At 40.1% G+C, this 16,219-nt stretch overlaps 1 protein-coding gene across 3 annotated transcripts in view; it reads right to left on the bottom strand.

The window, feature by feature from the left end:
* Positions 1 to 16,219, bottom strand: part of LOC110456002 — a 132,563-nt gene that overhangs the window by 103,435 nt on the left and 12,909 nt on the right. For all 3 annotated transcript variants that reach the window (XM_021506512.1, XM_021506511.1, XM_021506510.1), the window contains exons 3-4: positions 15,083 to 15,180; positions 2,821 to 2,904 (exon numbers count right to left, since the gene is read on the bottom strand). In XM_021506512.1, coding sequence (XP_021362187.1) covers positions 2,821 to 2,904; positions 15,083 to 15,180 — 182 coding nt within the window. The remainder of the gene's footprint in view (positions 1 to 2,820; positions 2,905 to 15,082; positions 15,181 to 16,219) is intronic.

Below are 16,219 nucleotides of genomic sequence, written 5' to 3' on the forward strand. Positions count from 1 at the left end.
AGGTATCAGCAAATATGTCATACTGAAAGTGTGAAAATAAATTTGATCCAGCGGTCTGAAATGCTTGGTTTAAGTGATTTATACCATTTAATGGCTGAAGGTCAACCACAGATCAATGACATAGACATGTAATTAGATCACAAATGCATAGAAAAAAAGTTAAGTCCATAAGATCTTTATTAAAAAAATCTTCCTCACAGAACACAAAATACTATCCACATGCATGAACGCTTAAATTACATGACGTTCCAACACTATACCATTTTGTTATTAATCAAGACACATAAAAGTAAATCTGGTTTAGGGCTTACAGTTCCACAAACTGTGCTACGTTCTGCAGCTCAATTTAAACCTCTGACACAATTCTGTGGTACCCTCATCTCTTCGCCCATGCAGAGTCTAATGTCTTCATATTTAATGTACAATCTCTGAAACATGACTTTCATGCTAGCTAACATGCAAAACAAAGGAGCAAAAATTTAGATATTTTATTTTTTATTCATTTTTTTGTGTAATAAATAATCACCTACATATAACCTGAATAAGTCTTATTCTATTACGTAAGATAGAAAATGTGATCCAACACCTAACACAGACTAAATATGTACAGGTTACTCTGCAATAGTAAAGACACCAGTTGGTAGAAGTCTGAACTGATTACTCTGTATATATACGCAGTGAAGGAAATCTAGACTGTTAATTTACCAATATTTAGTATAGTAGGGAATATATTGTAAACATATGCCTATATTTTTCACTGTATACATACATCATCAATTAAAGTCAAAACCTTTTTTCCCCTTTTTTTAAACTGGTTTTGGATTGTTCCAGTGTATATATACATGTATTGCACACCCATTTCTTCATATTGCCATTTTTCCCTAACAAGAGGCCCATGGGCCTTAACGGTCACCTGATATATTTATACAGAGAGTTGATTTTGTTTTTACATGAACAGAAATATTATTCAAAGTGACAAAAAACAATAAAACCACCTTATTCAATATCTAGCATACAGATTTCAGGCTAAAAAGTATTTGAAACTAGCACCTCTGATTCTAAACAAGGAAAACGAAGAAATTTTAGCACACTGACTCCTTTGGGCCCCACCCTACAGCCCTTGGGGGTAGGTAAGGCTGGCTCAAAATTTTCAAAGTATCAAACTGTCAACTAAAGGTTATAATTCCAATCAAGTTATTAACATGTAATATTCAAAGTATCATTTGCCATTATAAACCATAATAAATCCCCACCCCCACCCCCTCCTTCCCCAGGGGGTAAACGTGTGAGACCCTAGGGTCATAAACCTTAAGACCCTTCCATCTATGAAGAGTGTTTGATTCTACCATATCTGGGTCTTTGAGAAGATGTTTGAAATTTCAGTCAATTCAACCTTTTTGGCCCCACCCATCAGCCCTGGGGGGTCAGTCAGGGCTGATATGTGCATAACATCAAACTGCAGCTATCCAATACTGATAATGCTAACCCAAATTGAATAACTTCCAATGGAAATTAAACAAATGTTGGTCCAAAATGTGATTTCCCTATATAAACTATAGCCAAGTTTACCCCCTCCCCAGGGGTAAACGTGAGACCCCAGGGTCATGATATTCACAATTTTGGTAAAGCACCCTAAGACCCTTGCATCTATGAAGAGTATTTGATTCTACCATATCTTGGTCTTGAGAAGAAGATTTGTGAAATTTCAGTCAATTCAACCCTTTTTGGCCCCACCCATCAGCCCCTGGGGGTCAGTCAGGGCTGATATGTGCTTACTATCAAACTGCTACCTAATACTGATAATACTTACCTAAATGGAATTACTTCCAATGGAAATAAACAAATGTTGGTCCAAAATGTGATTTCTCTATATAAACTATAGCCAAGTTTACCCCCTCCCCAGGGGTAAACGTGAGACCCCAGGGTCATGATATTCACAATTTTGGTAAAGCACCCTAAGACCCTTCCATCTATGAAGAGTATTTGATTCTACCATATCTGGGTCTTGAGAAGAAGATTCTTGAAATTTCAGTCAATTCAACCCTTTTTTGCCCCACCCATCAGCCCCTGGGGATCAGTCAGGGCTCATATGTGCATATTATCAAACTGCTTCCTTATACTGATAATGCTAACCTAAATTGAATTACTTCCAATGGAAATTAAACAAATGTTAGTCCAAAATGTGATTTCCCTATATAAACTATAGTAAAGTTTACCCCTCCCCAGGGGGAAACGTGAGACCCCAGGGTCAAGAAATTGACAATTTTGGTAAAGCACCTTAAGACCCTTCCACCTATGAAGAGTATTTGATTCTACCATATCTTGGTCTTGAGAAGAAGATTTTTGAAATTTCAGTCAATTCAACCCTTATTGGCCCCGCCCCTCAGGCCCCTGGGGGCTTGGGACTAAACCGGACACTATTTTTTGTTGACTTTTGTCCATGGAAGGTTTCTGCAAAGTTTCATTGAAATTGGTTCAGGGGTTTTGGAAAAGAAGTCGAAAATGTAAATTGTAAACGGACGGACGACGGACGACGCCGGACAATGTGCACAATACACAAATATATATGGCTAATTGGGGATTTTTTTCTACATACTAATAAATGTAATTTGTTAGTTTACTATTTATTCAATTTTCAATATTGAATATTTTCTATTCTTCCAAATCATTTTTTTTTTTATTTCAGTGGTTAGATATTATCAATATTGTATATTTTCTATATTTCCAACATTTATATTTTTTTTTAGATTTCAGTGACTGGATATTGTCCTACTATATAAAGATCTACTTGACACTATACAGAACTACTGTCTAACTTACCCCTAGGAGGTTGGTATGATTTCCCCTCATTTCTAGTATACTGGTTCTCCAGTAAACAGTCTTTCTCATTATCCATTTGGTAAACTGGAAATAAATAAATTTACACCCAATCTCAAGAAAAAAGCCAATAAAAATCACAACAAATACAAATAATAATAATAATAATAAATACATAATACAAGCTTTCAGATGCCACAGTATGTAATTGAAGCACATTCCTTATACATATTCCCTATTAACATGTTAATACATAAACGTTTTGAATACTTGTGGAGTAAGGAGAAAATTTATCTGATTTGTATCGATAAGTTTAGTCTTAATTTTTTTTTTTTTTTTTTTACAATAACTGTACTAAATACATGACATAAATTGTGTATATTTGTCCAATTTCACAGGAAAATATTTTTTATCTTAAAGTAGATGTTTAAACAAATTTAAACAAAGTGAATACTGGATCTAAATGTAGTACTGGTTCAATTTCAAATTTTTATCATGAAAATATATTTCGGGCTACTAGAATTTTGTCAGAATCTTTCTCTGGCCTAGTACTCTGCAGGAAATTGTATACCTTATCTAAGACTATTAAGAACGAGAGGCCCAATGGGCCTGCATCGCTCACCTGGTATTAATCTCACATTTGTAACCTTAAGTGATCTAAAATATAAAGCTACATGCAAAATATCAGTATTTATGACTAGAAAGTATTCAAAAGAACCTGTTAAAAGATTTTAAAACATTTGAACCCTGTGACCTTGAATGTCCGAAAAGGTAATGACGTTGAACAAACTTTATAGCCCTTCATCTCGGCATACAACTTGCCAAATACCAGCAATATATTAATAATCTGGGCCTTATGGTTATTCAGAAGATCGTTTAAAGATTTTGAACGTATTTGATCCCTGTGACCTTGAATAAAGGTCAAGGTCATTCATTTGAACAAACTTGGTAGCCTTTTATGCCAATATGTTACTGGCCAAATATCATCACTCTAAGTCTTTTGGTTATTCAGAAGCAGTTGTTAGAAAGTTTTATAAAACAATTGACCCCCGTGACCTTGAATATAATTCAAGGTCATTTATTTGAACAAACTTGGTATCCTTTCATGCCAGTATGTAATTGTCCAAATATAATCATCCTGGGCCTTCTTATTTTTCAGAAGAAGTTGTTTCAAGATTTTAACATATTTGACCCCTGTGACCTTAAAAATAAGTCATTGTCATTCATTTGAACAAACTTGGTAGTCCTTCCTCCCAGCATACTACTGGCCAAATACCATCACCCTATGCCTCTTGGTTATTGAGAAGAAGTTGTTTAAAGTAAAAAATTGACGCCGGACGGACGCATCATGGCATAAGTTCACTTGGCCCTTCGAAATTCGGGGCAGCTGGTGAGCTAAAAACAGACCCACAAAATCATCTTGGGCTAAAAGTCTTTTATAATGGTTCAGATACACTACATATGGCCAAAAAAAAATGCATTTTCAATGCCAAAAAACGTCGAGCATTATAATCACCATTATTACATCGCTTTAATTTTCTTTCAATATATTTCATTCAGTCTTTTTAATTTTTTCCCCTCAAGTCCTAAATCTGAGTTTTTTCTTTCATTTTTATTTATTCTTTCAATGTTACATAACATGATCCTTAAGGGTTCTCATTCTTTTCCATATCTGTTTCGCTGATTTTTGGAAAGTTGTGTTTACTCTTATTACAATGTAGTATCTAAACCAAGACTAGAAAATGGTTACTGATGATCCTAATTCATTAACCTGGAAAAGCTTCTACATAAACACACACATACATATATATATATATACAAGCATGGTTATATATAAAACACAATATCAGGTAACATATCATAATTATATGACAAATATGCAAATGATATTCCAATGATGAAATTAAACATATGATGAAATTATACATATAATTATGTCAATTACATATATCATAACAAGAGGCCCAATGCGCCTGCACAGCTCACCTGGAATGAATCTCACACTTGTAATCTTAAAAGTGGACTAAAATACAGTTACAGGCAGAATATCAGTGTTTGACTCATAAGAACCTATTAAAAGATTTTAACATATGCAGAGCTGCCAACCTTAGAGATTAAGAAATAGTAATCTGCGATCGCTTTTTTACAAACATGTATTCATTACCTTTTATTGTTTTTCTAGTGCCTTGGAAGTCTCACTTTTAGCCCTTTTCAAAAATTAATAAATTAATTTCCTTTTTTTCCTAGGAGAAACGTCTTCTTGCCCGTCCAGTTTGACACGTTTTTCCGCCATTTTACTTCATCTACAAACGTCCTTTTCACATTGAATTAACTCCAGCCTATCTCGAGGATCGATGCAAACGCACGGGTGTATCTGATTTGCGATTATAATACTGAAAACGGACATCGGGACCGGATTACGGCGAAACAAACAAAAAAAAAGGAAAAATTCCGGATTTTAAAAAAAAATCGTAATTTTACTTGGAAAATCGTACTAGCGTAATTCAGACCTCAAAATTGTAATAATAACGCCTAAATTGTAAGAGTTGGCAGCTCTGCATATGATGCCTGTGACCTTGAACGTCGAACAAGGATATAAGGTTGAAAGTGGCTCAAGGTCATTCATTTAACAAACTTGGTAGGCCTTCATCCCTGCATGCTACAGGCCCAATATCAGTACCCTGAGCCTTTTGGTTATTGAAAGGAAGTCGTTTGAATATTTTAAGACATATAACCCATGTGACTTTGAAAGTAGGTCAAGGTCATTCATTTGAACAAACTTTGTAGCCCTTCATCCCAGCATGCTACAGGCCAAATACCAGTTCCCTGGGCCTTTTGGTTATTGAGAAGTCGTTTGAAAATTTTAACATATTTGACCCCTATGACCTTGAAAGTGGGTCAAGGTCTTTCATTTGAACAAACTTGGTAGTCCTTCAGTCCAGCATGCTACAGGCCAAATTGCATTACCCTGGGTCTTTTGGTTATTGAGAAGAAGTCGTTTGAAGAATTAAAGATATTTGACCCCTGTGACCTTGAAAGTGGGTCAAGGTCATTCATTTAAACAAACTTTGTAGCCCTTCATCACAGCACGCTTCAGGGCCAATATCAGTACCCTGGGGCTTTTGGTTATTGAGAAGAAGTTGTTAGAAGATTTTGAGACATTTGACCCCTGCGACCTTGAAAGTGGGTCAAGGTCATTCATTTGAACAAACTTGGTAGCCCTTCATCCCAGCATGCTACTGGCTAAATATCATCACCCTAGGCCTTTTGGTTATGAGAAGAATTTGTTTAAAGTAAAATATTGACGAACGAAGGACGGTCGGATGGACGACGGACGCCGCACCACGGCATAAGCTCACTTGACCCTTCGGGCCAGGTGAGCTAATAAAAGGAAATATATAACATCTTAAACAAAATTCTGGTATGGTCATATTATAATACATAGATGAAAAGGAAACCAAAAACGCAAATAATACTTTGAACATCCCATCCCATTAAATGCATTGCCCAGCAGAAGCCACCTTGTATTATTCTAAACACTGAAATCCATCGACAGTTTTAAGCATGACTGACTGTTTTTTCATACTTGACAATATCCAATTTAATGAAATATTTCACGAAAAAACTGTTTTTGTTAATAAATATTTTCAATTTAAATAATGAATACATGCTCGACTCATATTTTAAATAAATCTGTTTTCCATATCTCAAACCTGATTTCATACACACATATAATCACTAGGAATTAAATCTGGAACCAGATGTATCACAAGTGTACATGTATACAAAGTACACATAACCTTTTTTCCATACAAAGCACCAGCAATGAGGTAGTAATAAGACTAAAAGATACTTAAAGACCTTTTAAGAATTTGAATATATTTTGACCTTCATTGCGACACCAGAATCCCTGCTAAAGCAATGCAAGGAGCTAGGCTAAATTATATCAAAGACTTAGTTTGTGAACATAAGGGACTAACATTAAGGGGCCAACCTCATCTCATAGCTATAGATGAACAGAGGACTTAATAACCTGTTACCTCAACAAGGGCCAACCTCATCTCAGAGCTATAGATGAATAGAGGACTTAATAACCTGTAGACTCAACAAGGGCCAACCTCATCTCAGAGATATAGATGAACAGAGGACTTAATAACCTGTTACCTCAACAAAACTCAACAAGGGCCAACTTCATCTCATAGCTATAGATGTACAGGGGACTAAATAACCTGTAAACTCAACAAGGGCCACCCTCATCTCATAGCTATAGATGATCAGATGACTTAATACCGTGTAAACTCAACAAGGGCCAACTTCATCTCATAGCTATAGATGATCAGATGACTTAATACCGTGTAAACTCAACAAGGGCCAACTTCATCTCATAGCTATAGGTGAACAGAGGACTTAATAAACTGTAAACTCAACAAGGGCCAACTTCATCTCATAGCTATAGATGTACAGGGGACTAAATAACCTGTAAACTCAACAAGGGCCAACCTCATCGCATAGCTATAGATGAACAGTGGACTTGATAACCTGTAAACTCAACACGGGCCAACCTCATCTCATAGCTATAGATGAACAGAGGACTTAATAACCTGTTAACTCAACAAGGGCCAACCACATCTCATAGCTATAGATGTACAGAGGACTTAATAACCTGTTACCTCAACAAGGGCCAACCTCATCTCAGAGATATAGATGAACAGAGGACTTAATAACCTGTAAACTCAACGAGGGCCAACCTCATCGCATAGCTATAGATGAACAGGGGACTTAATAACCTGTTAACTCAACAAGGGCTAACCTCCTCTCATAGCTATAGATGAACAGAAGACTTAATAACCTGTTAACTCAACAAGGGCCAACCTCATCTCATAGCTATAGATGAACAGAAGACTTAATAACCTGTTAATTCAACAAGGGCCAACCTCATCTCATAGCTATACATGTACAGGGGACTTAATAACCTGTTAACTCAACAAGGGCCAACCTCCTATCATAGCTATAGATGAACAGAGGACTTAATTACCTGTAAACTCAACAAAGGCCAACCTCATCTCATAGCTATAGATGAACAGAGGACTTAATAACCTGTAAACTCAACAAGGGCCAACCTCATCTCATAGCTATACATATACAGGGGACTTAATAACCTGTTAACTCAACAAGGAACAACCTCATCTCATAGCTATAGATGAACAGAGGACTTAATAACCTGTAAACTCAACACGGGCCAACCTCACCTCATAGTTATAGATGAACAGAGGACTTAATAACCTGTAAACTCAACAAGGGCCAACCTCATCTCATAGATATAGATGTACAGGGGACTTAATAACCTATTAACACAACAAGGGCCACCCTCCTATCATAGCTATAGATGAACAGAGGACTTAATTACCTGTAAACTCAACAAAGGACAACCTCATCTCATAGCTATAGATGTACAGGGGACTTAATAACCTATTAACTCAACAAGGGCCAACCTCCTATCATAGCTATAGATGAACAGAGGACTTAATAACCTGTAAACTCAACAAGGGCCAACCTCATCTAGATCTACTGTAGGGCAGGGACAGGGACAACAGGATATACGACTATCTAGATCTGCTGTAGGGCAGGGACAACATGATATGTGACTACCTAGATCTGCTGTAGGACAGGGACAGGGACAACAGGACATACGACTATCTAGATCTGCTGTAGGACAGGGACAGGGATAACAGGATATACGACTATCTAGATCTGCTGTAGGACACCTGTTAACTCAACAAGGGCCAGCCTCATCTCATAGCTATAGATGTACAGAGGACTTAATAACCTGTTAACTCAACAAGGGACAACCTCATCTCATAGCTATAGATGTACAGAGGACTTAATAACCTGTTAACTCAACAAGGGCCAACCTCATCTCATAGCTATAGATGAAAAGAGAACTTAATAACCTGTAAACTCAACAAGGGCCAACCTCATCTCATAGCTATAGATGAACAGAGGACTTAATAACCTGTAAACTAAACAAGGGCCAACCTCATCTCATAGCTATAGATGAACAGAAGACTTAATAACCTGTAAACTCAACAAGGGCCAACCTCATCTCAGAGCTATACATATACAGGAAACTTAATAACCTGTAAACTCAACAAGGGCTAACCTCATCTCATAGCTATAGATGAACAGAGGACTTAATAACCTGTTACCTCAACAAGGGCCAACCTCATCTCATAGCTATACATATACAGATGACTTAATAACCTGTTAACTCAACAAGGGCCAACCTCATCTAGATCTACTGTAGGGCAGGGACAGGGACAACAGGATATACGACTATCTAGATCTGCTGTAGGACAGGGACAACAGGATATACGACTATCTAGATCTGGTGTAGGGCAGGGACAACAGGACATATGACTATCTAGATCTGCTGTAGCACAGGGACAACAGGATATACGACTATCTAGATCTGTTGTAGGACAGGGACAGGGACAACATGACATACGACTATCTAGATCTGCTGTAGGACAGGAACAGGGACAACAGGACATACGACTATCTAGATCTGTTGTAGGACAGGGACAGGGACAACATGACATACCTGCTGTAGGAAAGGGACAACATGATATACGACTATCTAGATCGGCTGTAGGACAGGGACAACATGATATACGACTGTCTAGATCTGCTGTAGGACAGGGACAGGGACAATATGACATACGACTATCTCTAGATCTGCTGTAGGACAGGGACAACAGGATATATGACTATCTAGATCTGTTGTAGGGCAGCTGGGAGAACAGGATATACGACTATCTAGATCTGCTGTAGGGCAGCTGGCAGAACAGGATATACGACTATCTAGATCTGTTGTAGGGCAGTGACAGGGACAACAGTATATACGACTATCTAGATCTGCTGTAGGGCAGCTGGCAGAACAGGATATACGACTATCTAGATCTGTTGTAGGGCAGTGACAGGGACAACAGTATATACGACTATCTAGATCTGCTGTAGGGCAGCTGGCAGAACAGGATATACGACTATCTAGATCTGCTGTAAGTCTGGGACAACATGATATACGACGATCTAGATCTGCTGTATGACAGGGACAACAGGACATACGACTATCTAGATCGGCTGTAGGACAGGGACAACATGATATACGACTGTCTAGATCTGCTGTAGGACAGGGACAGGGACAACAGGACATACAACTATCTAGATCTGCTGTAGGACAGGGACAACATGATATACGACTGTCTAGATCTGCTGTAGGACAGGGACAGGGACAACAGGAAATACGACTATCTAGATCTGCTGTAGGGCAGCTGGCAGAACAGGATATACGACTATCTAGATCTGTTGTAGGACAGGGACAGGGACAACATGACATACCTGCTGTAGGAAAGGGACAACATGATATACGACTATCTAGATCGGCTGTAGGACAGGGACAACATGATATACGACTGTCTAGATCTGCTGTAGGACAGGGACAGGGACAACAGGAAATACGACTATCTAGATCTGCTGTAGGGCAGCTGGCAGAACAGGATATACGACTATCAAGATACTTAATAACCTGTTAACTCAACAAGGGCCAACCTCATCTAGATCTACTGTAGGGCAGGGACAGGGACAACAGGATATACGACTATCTAGATCTGTTGTAGGACAGGGACAGGGACAACATGACATACCTGCTGTAGGACAGGGACAACATGATATACGACTGTCTAGATCTGCTGTAGGACAGGGACAGGGACAACAGGAAATACGACTATCTAGATCTGCTGTAGGGCAGCTGGCAGAACAGGATATACGACTATCTAGATCTGTTGTAGGACAGGGACAACAGGATATACGACTATCTAGATCTGGTGTAGGGCAGGGACAACAGGACATACGACTATCTAGATCGGCTGTAGGACAGGGACAACATGATATACGACTGTCTAGATCTGCTGTAGGACAGGGACAGGGACAACAGGAAATACGACTATCTAGATCTGCTGTAGGACAGGGATAACATGATATACGACTATCTAGATCTGCTGTAGGGCAGCTGGGAGAAATTGATATATGACTATCTAGATCTGCTGTATGACAGGGACAACATGATATAGGACTATCTAGATCTGCTGTAGGACAGGGACAGGGACAACAGGACATACGACTATCTAGATCTGCTGTAGGGCAGGGAAAACATGATATACGACTATCTAGATCTGCTGTAGGACAGGGAGAACATGACATACGACTATCTAGATCTGCTGTAGGACAGGTACAACAGGATATACGACTATCTAGATCTGTTGTAGGACAGGGACAGGGAAAACAGGACATACGACTATCTAGATCTGCTGTAGGACAGGGACAGGGACAACAGGATATGCGACTATCTAGATCTGTTGTAGGGCAGGGAAAGGGACAACAGGATATACGACCATCTAGATCTGCTGTAGGACAGGTACAACAGGATTTACGACTATCTAGATCTGTTGTAGGGCAGCTGGGAGAACAGGATATACGACTATCTAGATCTGCTGTAGGACAGGGACAACATATTATACGACTATCTAGATCTGATGTAGGGTAGCTTGGAAAACAAGATATACGACTATCTAGATCTGATGTAGGACAGGGAGAACAGGACATACAACTATCTAGATCTGATGTAAGGTAGCTTGGAAAACAAGATATACGACTATCTAGATCTGCTGTAGGACAGAGAGAACAGGACAAACGACTATCTAGATCTGGTGTAAAACAGGGAGAACATGACATACGACTATCTAGATCTGCTGTAGGACAGGGAGAACATGACATACGACTATCTAGATCTGGTGTAGGGCAGGGACAACAGGACATACGACTATCTAGATAGTCACATATCATGTTGTCCCTGCCCTACAGCAGATCTAGATAGTCGTATATCATGTTGTCCCTGTCCTACTAGATCTGCTGTATGACAGGGACAACATCATATACGACTATCTAGATCTGCTGTAGGGCAGCTGGCAGAACAGGATATACGACTATCTAGATCTGCTGTAGGACAGAGAGAACAGGACAAACGAGATCTGCTGTAGGACAGGGACAACATGACATACGACTATCTAGATCTGTTGTAGGGCAGCTGGGAGAAATGGATATATGACTATCTATATCTGCTGTATGACAGGGACAACATGATATACGACTATCTTGATCTGCTGTAGAACAGGGACAGGGACAACATGACATATGACTATCTAGATCTGCTGTAGGACAGGGACAAGGACAACATAACATACGACTATCTAGATCTGTTGTAGGACAGGGACAGGGACAACATGACATATGACTATCTAGATCTGCTGTAGGACAGGGACAACATGACATACGCCTATCTAGATCTGCTGTAGGACAGGGACAGGGACAACATGACATACGACTCTCTAGATCTGCTGTAGGACAGGGACAGGGACAACATGACATACGACTATATAGATCTGCTGTATGACAGGGACATCAGGACATACGACTTTCTAGATCTGCTGTAGGACAGGGACAACATGACATACGCCTATCTAGATCTGCTGTAGGACAGGGACAGGGACAACATGACATCCCACTATCTAGATCTGCTGTAGGACAGGGACAGGGACAACATGACATACGACTCTCTAGATCTGCTGTAGGACAGGGACAGGGACAACATGACATACGACTCTCTAGATCTGCTGTAGGACAGGGACAGGGACAACATGACATCCCACTATCTAGATCTGCTGTAGGACAGGGACAGGGACAACATGACATGCGACTATCTAGATCTGCTGTATGACAGGGACAACAGGACATACGACTATCTAGAATACGACTATCTAGATCTGCTGTAGGACACGGACAACATTATATACGACTATCTAGATCTGCTGTAGGACACGGACAACATTATATACGACTATCTAGATCTGTTGTAGGGCAGGGACAGGGACAACAGGATATACACAACATGATATACGACTATCTTGATCTGCTGTAGGACAGGGACAACATGACATACGCCTATCTAGATCTGCTGTATGACAGGGACAACATGATATATGACCATACGACTATCTAGATCTGCTGTAGGACCTATCTAGATCTGCTGTATGACAGGGACATCAGGACATACGACTATCTAGGGACAACATGATATACGACTATCTAGAGCTGCTGGAGGACAGGGACAACATGACATACGACTATATAGATCTGCTGTATGACAGGGACATCAGGACATACGACTTTCTAGATCTGCTGTAGGACAGGGACAACATGACATATGACTATCTAGATCTGCTGGAGGACAGGGACAAGGACAACATAACATACGACGATCTAGATCTGTTGTAGGACAGGGACAGGGACAACATGACATACTACTATCTAGATCTGCTGTATGACAGGGACAGGGACAACATGATATACGACTATCTTGATCTGCTGTAGGACAGGGACAACATGACATACGCCTATCTAGATCTGCTGTAGGACAGGGACAGGGACAACATGACATACGACTCTCTAGATCTGCTGTAGGACAGGGACAGGGACAACATGACATACGACTCTCTAGATCTGCTGTAGGACAGGGACAGGGACAACAGAAAATACAACTATCTAGATCTGCTGTTGGACAGGGACAACAGGAAATACGACTATCTAGATCTGCTGTAGGGCAGCTGGCAGACCAGGATATACGACTATCTAGATCTGCTGTAGGATAGGGACAACATGACATACGACTATCTAGATCTGTTGTAGGGCAGTGACAGGGACAACATGATATACGACTATCTTGATCTGCTGTAGGACAGGGACAACATGACATATGACTATCTAGATCTGCTGGAGGACAGGGACAAGGACAACATAACATACGACTATCTAGATCTTTTGTAGGACAGGGACAGGGACAACATGACATACTACTATCTAGATCTGCTGTATGACAGGGACAAAAGGACATACGACTATCTAGATCTGCTGTAGAACAGGGACAACATGACATACGACTATCTAGATCTGTTGTAGGGCAGCTGGCAGAACAGGATATACGACTATCTAGATCTGTTGTAGGTGCTGTAGGGCAGGGACAACATGATATACGACTATCTAGCTTTGCTGTAAGGCAGGGACAACATGATATACGACTATCTACATCTGCTGTAGGGCAGCTGGCAGAACAGGATATACGCGTATCTAGATCTGCTGTAAGGCAGGGACAACAGGATAAACGACTATCTAGATCTGCTGGATGACAGGGACAACATGATATACGACTATCTTGATCTGCTGTAGGACAGGGACAACATGACATACGACTATCTAGATCTGCTGTATGACAGGGACATCAGGACATACGACTATCTAGATCTGCTGTAGGACAGGGACAACATGATATACGACTATCTAGATCTGCTGTAAGGCAGGGACAACATGAGATACGACTATCTAGATCTGCTGTAAGGCAGTGACAACATGATATACGACTATCTAGATCTGCTGTAAGGCAGGGACAACATGAGATACGACTATCTAGATCTGTTGTAGGGCAGGGACAGGGACCACAGGATATACGACTCTCTAGATCTGCTGTAAGGCAGGGACAACATGAGATACGACTATCTAGATCTGTTGTAGGGCAGGGACAGGGACCACAGGATATACGACTCTCTAGATCTGCTGTAAGGCAGGGACAACATGATATACGACTATCAAGATCTGCTGTAAGGCAGGGACAACATGATATACGACTATCAAGATCTGCTGTAAGGCAGGGACAACATGAGATACGACTATCTAGATCTGCTGTAAGGCAGGGACAACATGATATACGACTCTCTAGATCTGTTGTAGGGCAGTGACAGGGACAACAGGATATACGACTATCTAGATTTGCTGTAGGGCAGCTGGCAGAACAGGATATATGACTATCTAGATCTGCTGTAGGGCAAGGTCAACATGACATACGACTATCTAGATCTGCTATAGGGTAGCTTGGAAAACAAGATATACGACTATCTAGATCTGTTGTAGGACAGGGACAACAGGATATACGACTATCTAGATCTGTTGTAGGGCAGCTTGGAGAACAGGACATACGACTATCTAGATCTGCTGTAGGACAGGGACAGGGACAACAGGACGGACAGGGACAGGAACAATCACAAATTAACCTACAGTTAAGGATGTGTAGGTATATCTACATGCTGTAATTATAAATTACCATTATCTTGTTCCTTGCGATTGTATTCTGTGCAGGGACTCGATCCAACACCTTCGTGTCTCTGACTCGATGGCTTTGTTTCTGTGTTAGCACCCTCTCTGAAACAATCAAATAACAGCCACTATCAAGATCAAACAGTTCAAATTGGCTGAGAATTTTCAGGTTTCAAATCATCTGTTGTAATGTGCATTACATTGTACAAGTTATATTGCAAATATATTGTATGTATAAGTTTGATCTACATTGTATGTACCTATAGAAATTGTAGAAATTGTAAACAAGAGGCCCAGGGGCCTTAATAGCTCACCTGGTATTTTATTTTTCAATTTAAAACCTGCTGAGTACCATTCAGGTTTATCAAAGGAGTACAAGTAACAAAGTTGCATCTTCCATTTATAAATATTCAATTCCCTTTGCCCAAAGATTCTCTAAAACAAGTTTGGTTAGGTTAAAATCCCTTCAACGGTACAGAAGGAGAAGGATCTTTAATGTTTTCCTCTATTTCCCCTAATGGGCCCCACTAATCTGCCCCAAAGAAGGGGAATCCACACACCTCAGTTTAAACAAAATTGATTCTTTTCTCCCTAAGCATGCTTCAGACTGCATTTGGTTTAAATCCCTTCACTTGTATAGTAGGAGAAAAAAAATCCTCTATTTCCCCTATTGGGCCCCGCTCCTATGCCGCCAGAAGGCCCACACCCTCCGTTTATACAAACTTGAGTCTCCTTTGTCCAAAGATGCTCTAGGACAAATTTGGTCAAAATCCTTCAATTGGTTGAGGAGAAGATTTTTAAAGATTTACCTATTTTCCCCTATTTGGCCCCGTCCCTCTGCCCCCAGGGGGACCATACCCTCCGTTCATACAAAACTGAGAACCCTTTGGCCAATGATGCTCCAGACCAAATTTGGTCAAAATCCCTTCATCGGTACAAAAGGAGAAGGATATTTGATGTTTTCCTCTATTTCCCCTAATGGGCCCCACCCATCTGCCCTTAGAAGGAGGCCCACACACCTCAGTTTATACAAAATTGATTCTTTTGTCCCTAATCATGCTTCAGACTGCATTTGGTTAAAATCCCTTCACTTGTATAGCAGGAGAAAAAAAATCCTCTATTTCCCCTATTGGGCCCCGCCCCT

This window comes from Mizuhopecten yessoensis, unplaced genomic scaffold (genome assembly GCF_002113885.1).
Source record: "Mizuhopecten yessoensis strain PY_sf001 unplaced genomic scaffold, ASM211388v2 scaffold8449, whole genome shotgun sequence".
Taxonomy (NCBI): domain Eukaryota; kingdom Metazoa; phylum Mollusca; class Bivalvia; order Pectinida; family Pectinidae; genus Mizuhopecten; species Mizuhopecten yessoensis.